The following is an 18062-nucleotide window of genomic DNA, read 5'->3' as shown; positions in this document are numbered from 1 at the left end:
ATACTAGGAACCAGTGCCTGATTAAGCAAGCGCGGGGCCCGTAGCAAATTCTTTAAAAGAGCCCTTGATCTGCTATGGGTTCTTAAGTATAAAGTTGTCAAAAAAACAATTCAATACTCAATACGTATTAACGTATCTTAAATACAATACGTATTTGCTATCTATAGGTTACAATTTTGTGGGTAATTAATAGTGCAGTAAATTACTATAGGCGATGTCTGTGTGCGTGTCTATCAGTCAGTCAGTCAGTCAGGCAGAGATGAGTGGTATTAAATATGCGGGGCCCCCATTCGCGCGGTGCCCGTAGCAATTGCTACTCTTGCTACGTGGGTAATCCGGCACTGCTAAGAACTAGTAAACTCGGTTGTAACATGCGACCTTTAATTTCTGACTTGATAACTCAGTGACAGAGCGGTGATAGCGCATTGGGTAGGAGCTCTATTTCACCTTGGGGGGGCCGAGTTCGAATCCCAGTACGCTTTTCTAAGTTATATGCGTTTCAAGTAATTAAAATATCACTTGCTTCAACAGTGCGGGAAAACATCGTGATGAAATCTGCATGCCTGAGAGTTCTATATAATGTTCTCAAAGGTGTGCGGAGTCCACCAATCCGCACTGGGCTAGCGTGGTGGACTACGGCCTTAACCCCTTCTCATTGTGGGAGAAGACCCGAGCTCTGTAGTGGGCCGGTAATGGGTTATGTGATGAGCTCAGTGAACTTTATAACAAGAACGCAAACTATTCAAAATAATTCTAATTGGCTATATCCATACAAGTTTTTTTTTTCTCCTAATTTCTCCTTTTTTTTAGCTACCCTTGTATTCAGGCATTTACTAGTCTTACAAGTTGGGGGGAAAATGAAACAAATTCTACATAAAATATGCATGTAATATACATAATAGACAAACAAAATATTCAATTATAATTATTTATGATTCATATAACTCTTTTTCTTAATAATAAGAAGTACACAGCCATTTTTGATATGACAAAAAGCTATTACAGTAATTCAATTAAATTTAAATATTTCATTATTAAAAAAACTTAATTAGAAAATTTGTCATAACTTAATCATAAACTTTAATACCATAAAAGTAACGTATCAAATATAATCAACATGCACAATTATTCCTAAACGAGTAAATCAACAATATAACTAAATACTGGTGCTATTTCGATTTATATAAACTAAACTAAAATAAAATATTTTAGTTTTATTAACTACAACTGGCAAGTAATACTTTTTTTTATAAATTAAAAAGTTATTTTATGCTATCTAGTCCTAACTCTCTGAATACCTTTTAGGAAATTATAATAATCTTTTTTTTCTAAAAATTTAACTTCATGGACTATAAACTTATTTTAACTTTCCAACAGTTTAGTTTAGTCTATGGGGTTACCAGAAAGGATTATTAGGAACCAAATTAGCACCAATATTTACATACACGACAAATAATTATTTATTATTTTAACTAATTAAAACTAAATTTTGATCCATCACATTTTAAAAGCACCCCTAAACGAGACTAAGTCCCCAAAATACTATTATTTCGTACTTATAGTACCAAAACCAGTTACAACGATCGTTATAAATGCACAAACAATTTTTCTACGTATGGCATTTTGTCAACTACAAAAATAAAACTACAAGAAAATATTTACAAAAAATGCATGCATGATTATAAAAAAAGTCAAAATGTTGAATTATAACCAAATATGCTTTATGTACTACAACATACAGTAATTAGATAAAAAAAAAACAAAGAAATAATAAAATAGTTAAGCGATATTTTGGATTGTTTGTTTGCTTGCGGGATTCTTTTTTGTTTTCCAAGGTCTATGTGAAAGTTATACTTTTGGTTGATTTTTATTGCTTTTTTAATGAAGCCTGAATGTTTGGCTACACTAAGCTAATCCGTTTTAAGACAAAATGCAACAGTATAAAATTACAAAAATGATTTTTTCTATGATCTGTCTTTTCTCTCCCGGAACACTATATATGAATGTAAATCCCATATAAACTTTATAAAGAAGTCCCACTCGCGGAACATTCAGACATATTTTTACCTACACTCATTTAATTATTTTCGTTTAATTGTTTATGCAACGTGTCAATGAAAACCGAAATAATACTTCAGAGGCTTTAGATTGCCATCATTTTTACTGAAAGTAATCAGATACAGCCCTAACATCACATGCAAAAGTAAAATCAATTCGCGCGTCGCGTAACGTAGGTATTGTGCACATGTCGGTGTTTTGTCTTCAATAGGGTTGTGATAGGTAAAAACAAAGAATTTTTTGAATTAGTTTGTATGGAAAAATAAATGTGCTTTTTTTGATTTAATATTTTTACAGGATGATTCCTTATGTAATATACTTAGGTACCTTCTAATAGTATTTCATGATTCCGTTACATATATTCCGTTGTATATACATATACTTGCATCCATATAAATTTATCTATACCATACGAGTATCGACAAGTGAAAGGTGTACTCTTGAAGAGGCGAATAAAAGAAAATACAGCTTACCACCCGATGCTGAGATAATATATTAAATGCTATGTTATTTTTCGTTCCTACGTTATAGTAGCCGTTCAGTATGAACGTTATGGGATACTGATCTTTGTGTCAAATGCAGTGAGGTCGATTATGCAACAACTTCTGTACTGTCATGCGATGCGGTTCATTTGGTCTGGACGTTGAGGTGAGAGACGAGTTCTTGGAAGTCAGTCACGTACCACGCCGACCTTTTCTTAACTTCTTCTCTTACAACGTTACCGCCAAAGCCTAGAAATTAAACGACAATAATTAGTTTATAGTCCATAAAGGATAACATATTTTGTTAATTACTAGGTGACCTTTAGTATCACTTCATCATATCGACCCATTGCCGGGCACGGGTCTCCTCCCACAATGAGAAGGGTATCGGCCGCAGTCCACCACGCTGGCCCAATGTGGTTTGTTGGACTTTACATGGCTTTGAGAACATTATGGAGAACTCTCAGGAAGGAAAACATCAATGTTTTCCTTCACCGTTAAAGCAAGTGGGTGATGGGATTCGAACTCAGCCCCCCAAACTTGTAGCCAAAGTTTTAGCCCCTGGAAACCGAACCAACACTTCGTACACTATCACTAAGTACAAAAAGATTAAGATTTGCCATAAAAAGTAGTAAAATTCATAACTCAAAAATCTTTATCCATGTAGGCCTATCGCAGGCACTTTGAAATGCTCATACATAAATATGTCCATTATTGTGAGGTTATGATCATAACTACATTCGTTAACTAAAGCAAGGACGGTTACAAACGCGCCCTGGTCTAAGAAGAACGCATAGTAAACTTAGCCGGGTATTTTTTTTGTTATCACCATCTCACAGTGAATTGCAAAGAAAAACTGCTTCGTTGAGATGAGGGGTCGTGAGTTAGGCCAAAACCATTTGTTTTAACAACCGTTGAAGCCCACCAACCTGCATTGGAGTAGCCCGGTGGGACTATTTAGAAATTATCCTATAAAAGTTCTGGCCTGGACCCATCATCATCATATCGACCGATTTACGAAATTGGTCTTTTGTGAGTCAAAATCTTGAACCGTTAGGGTCCGGCGGCTTCCAGTGTCTGCGCCCAGCAGCGGGGTGTTTATAGGCTGATGGTGATGATGATGACAACTTGACGTTTCGAAAGTGCTTATTAATTAGGCCTACTTGAAATAAATGAATTTAGAATTTTTTGAATTTTGACATGTATTTACCTATAAAAGCATCAGCCGGTGGGCAGGCCTCAGCGTCAGTAGCCCCGTCTCCGATCATCACCAGTCTCTGATATCCGTGCAGCTCTTTAAGCCTCCTGATAACCAGGCCCTTTCCTCCGGACCTTGATGTTGGTTCGTTCTCGTCAAAACCGGCGTATTCGCCTGTAACAAAGACATCAATTTGTTAACTACCAGTTCATCCTTGACTGCAATCTAAAGTTATGATGCGGTATAAACCAGTTAAGGGTATGGCAGTTACATTATGTAACTAAAATTACATTAGAAGCGGTTTTCCGAGTTCGAATCCCAGCACCTGTAACTTTTCTAAGTTGTTTCAAGTATTTAAATGTCACTTGCTTCAACTGCGAAGGAAAACATCGTGAGGAAACCTGCATGCCTGAGAGTTCTGCATAACCAATTCGCACTAGGCCACGGCCTTTTAAACGCTTCTTATTGTGGGAGGTGACCCGTGCCCTGTAGTGGCTGGTAATGGGTTGATATGATGACAACAGTTACATCTACGGTCGGGTTGTAACTAGCAACGGCCGAAGTCTAAGACATCGAATAAACAACGAAAAGTTTCTAACAGTTCTAACTGGTGCAAATTGATAATATAACCTCAAAACATATCTGAGGACAAACTTTGCTTGCCAAAACAAAACTGAAATCGGTCCAGATACCCAATACAGTAACTTTTCTAAAATTCCCGAGGTGTTTGTCTCCAAAAAAAAAATTTACATAATTTGACAGCGCAATTTGCATACTCTTTGGAAATTGGATGACAACTGATAATAAGGTTACTGAAAAGGCGCGCAGTAGTTTTTCGCTTTTGCAGATATACACAAAAATAAAGAGAATCTACGTCAAATGCTATTTATAAAACGTGTCTTCTCTGAAATTAACAAAAATAAACAAAAACAGATTACAACAACAGATATCCTATCTGTAAATAAAAGTACAGATTATGACGCAGTAAGCAACATCAACTACGACTGATCATTTTTATTATAAAAACAAAGTTATAAAAAGCTACATCTACCTATATAATATCATAGATATAATACAATGTATTGAACAAACGTTCAAATGTAATTGGATTTCATAGGTTGTATAACCGTCACATCAGATCAGATAGTCGTTATCAAGAAAAGAATACTAAAGAATAACAGTACAAACAACGATCTCACAAATTTCAAAACTTTGTTACATCAGTCTTCATTCGGGGAAGATGGTAAAACAAAAACCAAACCAAAAATAGATAGTGTTACTATAAAAGGTTCAAATAAGCAAATTCAACATTCAAACATTACCACTGTATATTGCAAACATACTAGTGTGTAACCTTAAAGAAGATTATTTTGATACATAAATATATAAGACCTAGAATATCAAGAAGAATCAAATAATGAATAAACTGGAAGAACTAAATATGGAATACAAATTATTAAATTTGTATACTCTCAAAATATTATTTTTAAAATATTTGAAAATATTAGTTCCAAAATATATTTTAGCGAGAAGTGAGACATTAACATATAGTTTGGTTTTGGACTACATAAGTTTATAGGAACTTAAAAAGCCTAAACCCTAAACCTAAGGGATTGTTTAAAACATGAATTCAGATAAACTTACACAAATATTGAACGTTTTATAACATAAGCATGTCACTAACCATATAAAAATAGACTAGATAAAAACAAGACGACATCGCAATGGCCCATTTCGTAACGCATTTGCGTATACATCTCTCAATAAGCACGCATCTAAAGCGTGCGCGATAACAGACCATTTACTTATTAGTCAGTTTTATTACCAGTCGTCATAACAGATCTAAAATCACCTATGTATCATAAGTGTTAAAGTTCAGTTTAGCATATCAATTTTATATTAATCATAATTATTTATATTGATACATCTGCCTTATTGTATGTAGCAGAAGGTTCAATTTTAATTTACATTTAATTTTATATAAATGTTATTATGATTTGTCCGTGGTGATAGTAAACACGTGGTGGAGAAATGTTTAACGCTTATTGCACTAGGTAGGTCAAATGTTAAACCCAGTGGGGTCTGATATGCAACTTATGTCTTATGTATGTGTGTCAAGAAAATTATAGTATTAATTATTAGCTTCACGTGTCAGACTACATGAACCCGAAAGTTTCATCAGAAAGTTAAACCGTATTGGAAGATACAAACTACATTAATATACAATGTAGGTGCCTAAACAGAATTCTCAATGCCTAAATTCAAGCAATTTTAATTAAATATTTGTGTTAAACACTTGCATTATTTTCGGATTCGATACGATAATAATTCATCAATAAAATAATACAATAAAAGCTCAGTTCTAACACAAAACATTATTAAATTTTTATCATCGTTGTTAACTGCCTCATTTTTGTTACTTTTGACATATTTTGTATATGGTTACTAAAATATATAATTATAATAGTAAAATAAACAAATGACAATCAGCACTTCTACTATCGGTAATTATTTCGTTTGCATAAATAAAGAGTATAAATGGACCTAAATATAAGCCTTGCGATACAACATCTCGTACATCTTTTAAAGCTTGCGGGGGCAATAAGGAGAGTATTTCTTTTGTACTATAGTATAAAAAAATCAGCAGATGATCAAATATGAATTAAATGTGTATAGGCTTCATTTACGGAACTTCAATAGTTGCAGCAATTAAAATAAACAAAATAATTAGCTAAGACCGAACCGAGTCATATATATAGCCTTAGCTAAATTGAAGGCCAATAACCATATTATTTGTTGTAGAACAAAATAAATTACTCTTTACAGCACCTAGTTATCTTTGGGGTTTTCCTAAACAACAAGCAAATAAGTATAAATTTCCTTGTTTACATGAGATTTTTCCTGCTTATTCATTTTCTAGCTGTTGCCCGCGACTTCGTCTGCGTTTGTTTTTTGATGTGGCATTAAATTTAGTTGTAGTTCTAAAAAAAATTTAAATATTCAGTATAGCTAAGCCTTAAATGACGGGTTTGCTGCTGTCCGCGGGTTGAAATCTGATACAACCCTAACACCGCATGCAAAAGTAAAATCAAGTGACTCCTGTCACTTCATTAGTATTAGCGTAGGTATTATGCACGTGTCTATCTCTTATCTTCAATAGGGTTGTCAAAACTGAGAATGTTTTGAATTAGTTTGTATGGGATAATAAATATGCTTCTTTTGATTTAAAATTTTTACATGGTGATTCCTTATGTTACATACTTATGCACCCTTCAACAGTATTTCGTAATTCCGTTACACGTTGTATAAAGACTAGTAATTCGCCGTGACTTCGTCCGCTTACAACTTTCGACAAGCAAACTTAAGATTTAAGTTACGTTTACGTTTCAATATACCCTGACCCACCGAGTTGCATCGCCCGCCCTTGTTATTACTTCGTTTTCGCTGAGCGTTCTTTCCATGTATGGTCGGTTCCAAAAAGATGAATCACCAGAATTGGGTTATAACATTAAAAAAAAAACAAATCCCATTGGTGCTTTAAGAGATTTGCTTTTTGTTTTCCATGACTGTTCACAAATATAGCCTGCATAAGAAGCCTAGCCTATTTAAGCCGACATAAGACATAAGACATATCTAACATACCTTTTCTATTAATACTTTATTATATCTATAAACTCGTCAGACCACATACACATAGATACGAGATAATAGCATATCGATATTCATATCAATTAAATTATCGATTATTATTATTCTACATAAAAAAACCGACAAATGGTTATCAAGGATTTCGAAGTCATCGACTGATAAAGAAAATCAGAGGTCGTTTCATGGCTACTGATTGAAAACCTGTCGTTCCTAATCAGCACTATAAAAGGAATAGAGGTCAAACTATACTTGTTTTAAATAAACCTACAACCGCTGTATATTAATGTATCCTTTATATATCACTTATTCTCTGTTTTAATACAGGTTAAGACACAACAAAACCTCTTATATCATATAAGGCGTTTGACCTTTTATCTTAATTAAGAGAAAAATCAAGTGACAGTATTTCGCCGATATCAGATGACAGTACTCTGTCACGAGTTGAGTTCATGCGAATTATAATTAGATTAAATTAAAATTGCGTAATTATTTACTCATTACGCGAGATTATTATATAAAAGTATCTTCTCATATTTTATAATAGACATATGACAGCTATACATGTGTTCGTTACTTATGTCCACCTATTTATAATAAACTTCCAAAATATGTCTTTAGAATTCACATCCATTAACTCACAAGGTTTTTTTTTATAACAGAAAATCAACTTAATATACTTAACCATCGAATAATAAGAAATCGTAGCAAATTCAAAGATGTAACAGAAATCATAAGATGGCTTAACAGGCGTTGGACAGCGCATATGATAAGGTATAGAAATGTGAAATGGAAAAATAATAAAAGGGAGACAAAGGAAAAGGTGGGAAGATGTGTCGGTGCTAACATGGCGCAGACCAGCATAAGAGAAGACAGTTTGGAAATCTCTGGAGGAGGCCTATGACTCAGGAAAAGCTGCTGCAGAGTCAGAACAAAGACTATTTTTGATTTAGTGAAATATCTTTAAAAGAATTTAATTTGGAATATGGCTCCTTAAATCATTGTACCTTTAAAGTTATTTACCGTAGGTTACCGCTTTCACGAAAAGAAATTTAGATATTAGAAATTTTAAGTACCTAATCTTCTTTTTAAATCGCGAATGGAACCCTTTAAATAATTTTAAGACAGTCACTAAGCTGAGAGTGTATGAAATTGGCCTTAATCATGGACAGTATTCAAATGAAATATTTGCGAAAGAAGTTTTGGAGTTGCACATTTCAAGTTTAGGCAGACGTTTTTATTCGAGTAAGCCAATTCATTTACTGCCTGGAATTGGGAACTCCACTTTTGAAGACGGTAAAAGATAAACAAAAACACGGTGCGAGACCACGTTTCAAAACATGCATGTCAAACTGTTTCTGATAACACAGCGACCTCGGTCTCTGGAGGCGTGCCCGAATGTTTATCAACATAAATGCTTTTGCTCTGTCGATAAGTGGCCATTCTCTCTATTTCATCATCCTAACATCAATTATTTATTTTCTAAGGTATATCTTAGGGTTTTCCTTGATGATAGACCCAGACTTCTTGCGTCACCCGGCCAAGGTTTCCGCCACCCAACCCATTAGTCTTTACTTCATCAAAAGCCATGGTCTGCGAATCTCACAGACGAATTATGTTCTCCCAATTACTTGGGTCAGATTCTTCCTTCTTTTTCGAATTTGCACTTACCCAATGCAACGTTCAATTGGTTGTTTTATCTTAGTAGGTATCGAAACGTTATTGTAATGAAAGTATGTCAATTGCTGTTATGATTATTGAAGCCGCTAATAACTTATAGATTAAAATAATGTAATCTGTGGAAGAAACACGTCATACGTCCCGAAGTGCTCTACGGGACGTGTAAAGTGCCGACGTACAATTCGGGACGTATAACTTGCCGAAATACACTTCGGGATGTACGAAGTGCCGATAATAACATGAGCTGAAGTTAAATTCAATTGTTTATGCTACAATCCGTTACTTTTGGAGGATGTACACAGAGTTTCACACTGTTTTCAATGTAAATAAGTCGAGATTCTTACAGAAGAATTCATGCGTAACCTGTACTCAAATAATATCGAACAATTGCAAGTTATCTAACGGATAAGAAAGACAGACTTCAAGTTTTAATTCTCAAGGTCAAAGCAGAAAAATATATAAATTAGGCACGGTACTCACCATTAAAATAAAACTTTAGTCTATTCGCATATACATTGCTAGGTGGGATGTGTAGTTTCTCCGCCACTGGTTCGATTAGACTTCTGAAGCCTCCCGACACCAGGTACACTATAACTCCTCTCTCGTGTAGCATTTTAACTAGTTCTCTGTGAAAATAAAAAAACAAAACATTAAGTACCATTCGGTGTTTCATATTATCGAAACAAATCGTTAAATCCTTCAAAATTTTCATCTGCAAGATATAAAAAAATATTTGTAAGATGTTTATTTATCGAAAACCATTAATAATAAAACTTCTTTCATATTTCAACTAAGTCCAAACAAACCTACTGAAATTGTCTCATTTAATTTTTGGGAAGGAAATAAGGATAAAACTGTTTTGTTCCTGAAATTGTAAACTTTAACAAAAATGGGAATATTTACACTTTTCCAGTTCTAATATGATACAAAAAATACTATTTAACTTTTATTAAATAAATCCTTTTATGTATTACCTAAATTATTATATTTTATTCGATTTAATCCATATTTACTATTATTATAAATATAGTTTATATCGAAAATCAGATGATGTTCTCTCAGAATATTTGGAACGAAAATACATTCCTCAATCACTCACTGAGTCAGTCGGGTCACCTGATAGTGAATAAAGTGATTCAAACCGGTTTCCTTGCTAATTAGATACATGATCACACTAACGTTTAATCAATATTTAGAAATCATCATAGAGTATATTAATATTTATTATGTAATAGTTATTATAAGAGAAAATATCTAATCGGGAAGTAAAGATTTTATTGTTAGGTAAAGAAGTATTTTAAATACAGAATGCAAATTACTAGATCGTAAGCATCATTGATTTAATATTAATTGTAAGCTAACTGGTAATTATCGCTACGAAAGCTACGAAAACTAAAAAAATTACTTATATTATTAATAATTAATTAATTCATGTTATTTTAATTTGACAATAAATTAAGATTACTTTTTACATACTATTATTGCTATCCCACTTCTGATGCACTATATGCATATAATTAAAGTTTCTCCTTTAAATACTTAATGTGAACGTGTAAACGCAGTTGTAGTTTCAAATTAGAAGGTATGCCTAGTTAATAGGTATTCGTAAATGAAATGAATGGCCTAGAACTTATCCCGATTACCTTAGAATTAGACTGAACTAAGCATGATAACAAAGTCGTTACGTGATATGAAGGATTTCCACTATGTCTGCTACGTTTATACTTCGTATTAGCCACCTTACATAGCACTGTTATAGCATTTTCTCCGCGCAAGGCTAGACATAGTGTTTTAAGTCAGCAATAGGCTTTTGTTTCTCCATTCCGACTGATATTTAATGTCGACTTAAAATCGACTGCGTAGTTTTAACATTCGTAAAAAATGTTAGGCAAAAAAAATTTTCAAAATACTAATAATTCGAAGTGTGATAGTGTTTGTGTAAAGTGATTCCGACGTTATGCCACAATGATTCGTACGGCCTTCAGAAAATACTTGGATACTTTTCTTCTAACTAAGTCCGACTGAGGACGACGTCGCGCGTCACAGGGAACAGTTAGTACGATATACTTTATCTTAATACCTACTGAATGTTCAATTACTTACGTTACTCCGGGTGTGAGGTGTACAGGGAATGTTTCTATGAACTCTTTGATTTGACTAACGCTTGGTCTGATGATGTCTAGCCTCTTCTTCAGAGCCTCTTGGAATGTCATGTTGCCGCCCATAGCTTCCGCTGTCCTAAGAACAAAAGTTTTATTTTGATTGATGCAGACTAAGACGGATGCGGAATAACCTGTTAGGGGTATGGCAGTTAATACCCATACCTCTAAACGGCTGTTTCGGTTGGATGGTAAGTAGCCACGGCCAAAGCCACCAGACCAGACTAGAGAAAATTCAGAATTTATAAATTAATAGCACGGGGATCGAACTCTGGACCGCTGACGTATAATACCACAACGCTCAACACTGCGCCACGGATGTTGCAGAACTGTATGTTTGAGTATGAGTTGAGTACAATGTCCTTAAGTTAGGGCTTATGCCGTATGCTTAGTTAGAAATAAAATACCTCTCCCAGCGGAAGGGTTTGCCCATAATCACAACACTGGGCAGACGGATTGATGATCGCCGTATATAGTGGTAGTAGCACAAATACTTTGTGTCTTTGTGCTACTACCACCATTCCTTTAGCTTTTAACCCGCGGAAAGAGGTAATTACAAATAAGTATTTTATCTATAAATTTTTAAAATGCATATAATACTTTCTGACCCGACAGGATTTGAACCTGCTAGTCTCTGGCAATAACGGCCTGAGCGCTTTACTCCTAAGCTACGGATCTCATACCGTCGATGCCGAAATTAGTATATGCCTAATATTGTGTATCTTGTATTTTCATATCAAATCATATGAATTTGAAAAATTATATAATTTCCCAGGTGTAGGTAACTTTAAGACACTTTAATAAAAAGTATAAAATTATCTATCAAGACTCAAGAGAATCTATTGAAATGAAGATAAATAAAACACTTACAGCCGTTTCACTTCATCGCCTTTCCCGCAGAATCTGGCCAGCTCGTCAATTCCTTCATCTTGTATGACCGTTGAGTCCACATCGAAGCACACGCAGTCAGCGGTCCTGAACGTCTCCTGAACGCTCTGCTGTGGTGACATAACGCTTATTGACACCAGCGAAAGGGTTTTGAGGGTCGCCAGGTGCAGATTGCTCTTTAAGCTGCGAAAGAACAGACAATCATAAAAAATATTACTTAGGTACGAAATGTTTAATCTACGTTTAATCCCGTGGGAACCGTTTGTTTTCCTGGGATAAAATATTCTATAGTTTATGTTATTCAACGTTTTTTCAACTAACTCTATGCCAAAAATCAAGTTCAGTGTCGGCTTAGTTAAGGCGTATAGGGCGTACAAATAAACATACCTACGCATATATATAATACTAGAGGTCCCTCGCGACGTCGTCCGCGCAAAAGTTTACCTCAAAAGATAGACATGCTGTCGCCTGTCCCAGGCTTTTTTTAGAACTGATAAAGGAAAAAACTTTTTCATGCGTGATTTTATCGAAACTTTAACCATTTACGCAGCGCACGTGGCGTAAGCTAAGTGGCCGATTTTGAAACATTCTGCATTGGTCCTATGCTCCTTTTAGTCTTAGCGTGATGGTATATACTCTATAGCCTTCCTCGATAGATCAGCTATCCAACACTGAAAGAGTTTATCAAATCAGACTCGTACCTGAATAAATCAGCCGTTTAATTGCAGTATAGGTAAATAACCTATATACCGACTACAGCGCCATCTTTCGGGCTGATTTGTGAATCTAAACCATCCAGGATGCCACCCAAACGCATACAAAAAAATTCATTCAAATCGGTCCAGCCGTTTAGGAGGAGTTCAGTGACATACACACGCACAGAAGAATTATATATATAAAGATTAGTAACGATTTCTGTAACATAATTACTGCCCGCAACTTGATACTCAGTTCGATAAGTATGCTCAGGGACTGTTCAACTTGGTTCCATCTACACCTTTCTAATATCGAACAGTATTCGAATTCCGTTACCATAACTTAATTAATGGTATCCTATGGAATCATAAAAATGCTCTTTGCTTCCCCTTTTCTAATTCGCACCCGAAAGATTTGGAATGCCATAGCGGCTTCAGTTTTCCTGATACCTATAATTTCAGTACAAATCAAGAGTGAGGAGGCATTAGTTGTTCCAAGATCATATAATTGAGCCAGTCACTCGCCGCCGTGGTTCTGTATTTAAAAATGGCAGTTATTTTTCTTCACCGTTAAAGTAAGTTCTCATTTAATTGCCTAAATTAAAAACGCTCATTATTTCGAAAAGGGGTGTGCCGGGGATCAAACTCGGTCCCTCCGAAAGGGCGACCGAAGCCATAGCCTCTAGTCTATCACCGCCATTCAATAAATCATTAAGTTGGTTGGAACGCGCTAATTGCCTAACTAGCAATCGAGATTTGTTAATCCTATTTCGAATTTGATAGGCCAATTTTTGAGAAATGCTGTTTAACATAACGCCAAAGGAGCCAAAGAAAAAAAAACTAAAGAACAGGATTTGCGACCCCGCGTCGGTTTTGGATAAATTGTATTGTATAAAGCCAAGAAAATAAAATATCAGGTGTCCAAAAAATTTAATGCTTTTTACGAAAGAACATAAACAGTAAACAAGGGTAACCAGTAATACTAAAACTCACCAAAGGACTCGAATATTCTTCAAAACCGATTTAAACTTTTCCCTTTATTTAAATCACTGTTGAATAAAAAGCGAAGTAAACCCAAATCTCAAGGTGACTAACTAATATGACCTTTTTTGCGTCAAATTATTATTCATAAATTTTGTATACCGAATCGCTGAATGGAAAGTTTTAGATAGGTGTTTTTATGTTTTAGCGCTATTAAGTTTGTATGTTTTTTTTAAACAATATTAAATTGATGGCCATTAAAGTTCCACTGCAAGTCTAGTTATAACTAGACTACAAATAATATTTGTTCACAATAGTAAACCAAACGCACTATTTATAGTCTGCAAAATGTCCCTATTATTTTCCTGAAGAACTACGTCAATAACCATTAGGTATTATTTATTAATATCATGACTAAAGAAGTAAAACGTCATCGTAAGGCCGTGAACTAAATAACAGCGCCTTTAAAGGACAAGGAAAATTTAAATTCAATTGATATTTATTTTTAATATAAATTATGATAATAAATCAAAACATGCATAACGTGCAAATATTCATAAATTTATTAATACCTGTATAGTGCCATTTCGCTGAGTCTTCAAATTAGTAAACGATATACCTCGATAACTGCTACGTTCTTTATGTGTGGCAACTTATCTTAAGTGCTTAAGAGTAAATACTATTAAATGAAACCCACTTAACCGGAAACTATCGCGCACACGCCTTCGCAGAGAGTGATATCATAAAGTACAGTATACTCAGCCCATCTTTATCGCCTTATATCTACCAGCCCCCGGAGATAAGTCTATGATGCGAGCTACAACACTTCTCTCTGAAAGCTACGTACTATGACTGACGTCACACAGTCGTCTTCATTTAAAGACGTTGTGCCAGACAAGAGAAGTCTTTAAAGTAGGGCGCTGAAACAGCACCTATCTCTTTCACTCGCGATAGAAGCGAATGGAATGTTTGTGGAAACACTTGTTTTGCAAATTGCGTCGGGTGCAAAATCATGTTATCTTATTTCACATACGTAATATGGTAGTGATATTAAACATGTTTGTTTAAAAATGCAAAAGTTGTTTCTATAGGTACGGCGTGAAAGTATGCCATATATCATAATATTATGTGCATTTCATTAGCTGCATGCATGCTATACTTATTTTCTGATAATTACAACCTTATTTACTGATTTAATTTTAGAATGTATAAAGTGACGTTGAACTACTCACGCTGAGGCTTGTCAATAGATCAATAAATTATATTATCTTTAGCTAAGAATATTAAACCGATATAATAGTCATAAAGGGGCATCACAGGATTCATAATTATTATAATTTCGTAATATGATTGTTATTCCTCCAGTTTAAGCATTTTAAAACCTAGTTTAATCAAATATGACTACTTTTAGACACATGTGAATTACTTTTTTACCAATAGTTTAAATTGGTATCTTTACATACAGCAATTAATTTCCAACCTTTTTTTATTGTTAACGTAATCCACATTTATTTTCAGATGGGATTGTAAACAAAACAATCAAACTGAATTGAAGATAGAATAGAAGATACACGAATATTATTTCTTCAATTAACGAAATCTACTCGAGACTTTTACTTTTATACCACCGAAACTATATATGAGGGCGGCGAATATTCGTTTATCGAAAAGCAGCATTCAGTCAATTTTTCCAGAATTTAATATTTCCCATGATTCAAAACTGAAAAACATGTTTACGCATATCGATAAAACCTAAGACAATTATTTTGAGAATTGTGTTTTGCGAGATTAGGCAAATCGGGTTATCAGTACCTTTTGATAAGTTCTTATTGTTATAGTCACAGTTTTTAAACGTGCCAATGAGAGCGCATGCAAGTAGGTACGTTATCATTTTATAGCAAGGTTATCGATTTATACTACCCACGCGGGCTTCGCATGTCTTTTGTCCTACACAACAGTCACACCCTCTAACAAACAAGATCACTTGAATAAAAGTCTAATAAACAGATTTTTGACAATTACCCGTATTATATAATTCCCCCCTTCTCCCTTACTTCTCCAGTAGAGAAATAATTAATCGTTTTTAAATATAGTAGAACCCATTCGGTAACAGAATTACTATTAAGAAATATATTACTTATCTCTAAAAAAATATTTTTTTTTAAGAAAAGAAAATAGTTATAAATCAGTAACAAGGAAATCGCAAAAAATCTAAAACAATGGTCACCCTAGAGGTCTGTCTATTTCTGGAAGGGAAATAATAGCTTTTTATAGTGATTTTTGTAAAAATTATTGAATTATTTAAATATATATATAAAAGCAAGATTTGCACCGTGTGAAGACTGCTAGTTTTAGTTACCCCTAAATCGGTAACAGCGCGACATCGTACCGGAACGCTTAATCACTTGATAAATGATAATTAATGGTATCTTCTTATTATTTTTTAAATCAATGTCTTGAATGGATTATATGGCAACTGCCTAGTTTGCCTTATGTTTAACATGTTCAACATTGAATTTTACGGTTCTGGATTGGAATCCTGGTGCAGTCAGAAAATTGTAAGGTATTATGTTTTTTCTATTCAACAAAATTCAATACCAGCCCAGAGTGGGGAAATAGGCAGCTTCAACCCTTTGAAGAGCATATTAAGCCATTGCTTCCAGTTATTATCACTTACTTGTGATATTTTATAAAACCCACCAACCAGCACTGGTCTTATGAGAAAAGAGCACTGTCCCAGCACAGCAGCAGGACTTTCATACACTTTTTGTGGTGAAGCAATGGTAGAAAGCGCCTAGATGAGCAAACAAAGTATTTATCTGTGGATAATGTATACTATGTCAGCAAATTGAAAATCCACACGCAACAAATACATAAAAAACTTAGACAATTAAAGTGTAACCCAAATAATAATGTTTTTATAAAAACCTTTAAAAAGTTCTGATGTCTGCTATAACTCCTGCAGACACTTGTGAAGTCTGGCCTGTTTAAATGAAATTTACCAACTATACTTATATAAACAGCCTGTATAGTTTGACAATTATGTATTTGGTTCCAATGACCACGAGTGGGTAATATTAAAACTAGTTTAAACCTGATTTCATTGATATATGGGTATCCTTAGTAATAGAAACTGGTTTACACTTGATATTATTTGAAAGCATTTTAACTGTTTGCTACTGACTGGATGTACACTTTCTTAAATCCAATGTTAATTATTTCTATTTATTTTCTATTTCTTCTTTATTCAGCAGTAATTTTTTTTATATACATTTCAAAAGTATAGTAAGTAAGTTTTGTCATCCTGCAATTGTACCTACATTAAAAAAATACTTTATTAAAATTATTGAATTAAGAATTATTAATGGAATTTTCATTACAGTTATGATTATATATATATATATATAATCATAACTGTAATGAAAATTCAATCACTTGCATTGATAAGGTGGAGCGTTTATAATTTTGGTTAAAATATCTAGTATCTACATTCAAAGTGACCATTTAATATTTTCCTTACATTCCAGGACTCTTTGAAGGAATCTATGGGCATAAACAGCATTATGCATATTATTTATTTTTTTATGAACCAATAATTATACTACTACACTAACCTAACCTAACTTACAAGCTAGGATATTTACCACATAAACAGTAAAATACATACATACATACATACAATTCATAAAAGTGAAAGGTAAATAAGATAAAATATCTTAAAATCTCTAGATATAAATATCACTTTTATGGATTATACATCATCCATAATATTTAAAATAGGAACCTAAAATAAGCAAAATATGTGAATAATTAGAGTACAATTTGCTTTCTCTTTATGTAGATATATAGTTAATAAGCAACGGGAAAAAAAAGATTGTCTCAATGACTATACTACTATACTTCTATATTATAGAGGTTATACTAATGATCAGCAAGGTCATTTAACCAATGCCAATAATTATATAATACATTGGGTAGGCATTTAAAGGCAAGTTTTCTCTATTTCTTTCCTTAATTGAATAAATGATTGAACAAAAAAAGAAAGTCTAGACTTACCAACACAAACTGAGTGGTTTCGAAACTTCTCTTATTTTTAGAATGTAGCTAGAACTTATTTCTAATACTAAACTATATTTTAATAAGTACAAGTTAACTGTTTCGAAATTATTTGTTTTAACACTGCAGTTAATTTAAAAAATAACATTAATTAAATAAAATTAAATTGAGGAAGAAACGATTGTTTTGTTTATTATCAATTTTGACAAACAGTGTCGGT

The 18062-nt window shown here is 33.7% G+C and overlaps 1 protein-coding gene across 4 annotated transcripts; it reads right to left on the bottom strand.

The window, feature by feature from the left end:
• Positions 1 to 971: 971 nt before the first annotated feature.
• Positions 972 to 17958, bottom strand: LOC120628736 (phosphoserine phosphatase). 4 transcript variants are annotated; one of them, XM_039897329.1, is made up of 6 exons: positions 17843 to 17958; positions 12093 to 12293; positions 11167 to 11301; positions 9544 to 9689; positions 3751 to 3912; positions 972 to 2789 (listed from the first exon to the last, which is right to left on the bottom strand). In XM_039897329.1, exons 2-6 carry the CDS (start codon positions 12230 to 12232, stop codon positions 2686 to 2688), a joined length of 687 nt encoding a protein of 228 aa, XP_039753263.1. In that variant the 5' UTR covers positions 12233 to 12293; positions 17843 to 17958; the 3' UTR covers positions 972 to 2685. The 4 variants fall into 4 exon arrangements, with proteins under 4 accessions (XP_039753263.1, XP_039753262.1, XP_039753265.1 ...); XM_039897328.1 differs by lacking the exon at positions 17843 to 17958 and adding an exon at positions 14359 to 14625; XM_039897331.1 differs by lacking the exon at positions 17843 to 17958 and adding an exon at positions 14484 to 14625.
• Between the last annotated feature and the right edge of the window lie 104 nt (positions 17959 to 18062).

This window comes from Pararge aegeria, chromosome 13 (genome assembly GCF_905163445.1).
Source record: "Pararge aegeria chromosome 13, ilParAegt1.1, whole genome shotgun sequence".
Classification (NCBI taxonomy): Eukaryota; Metazoa; Arthropoda; class Insecta; order Lepidoptera; family Nymphalidae; genus Pararge; species Pararge aegeria.
This window is presented reverse-complemented; position numbering and strand designations above follow the sequence as displayed.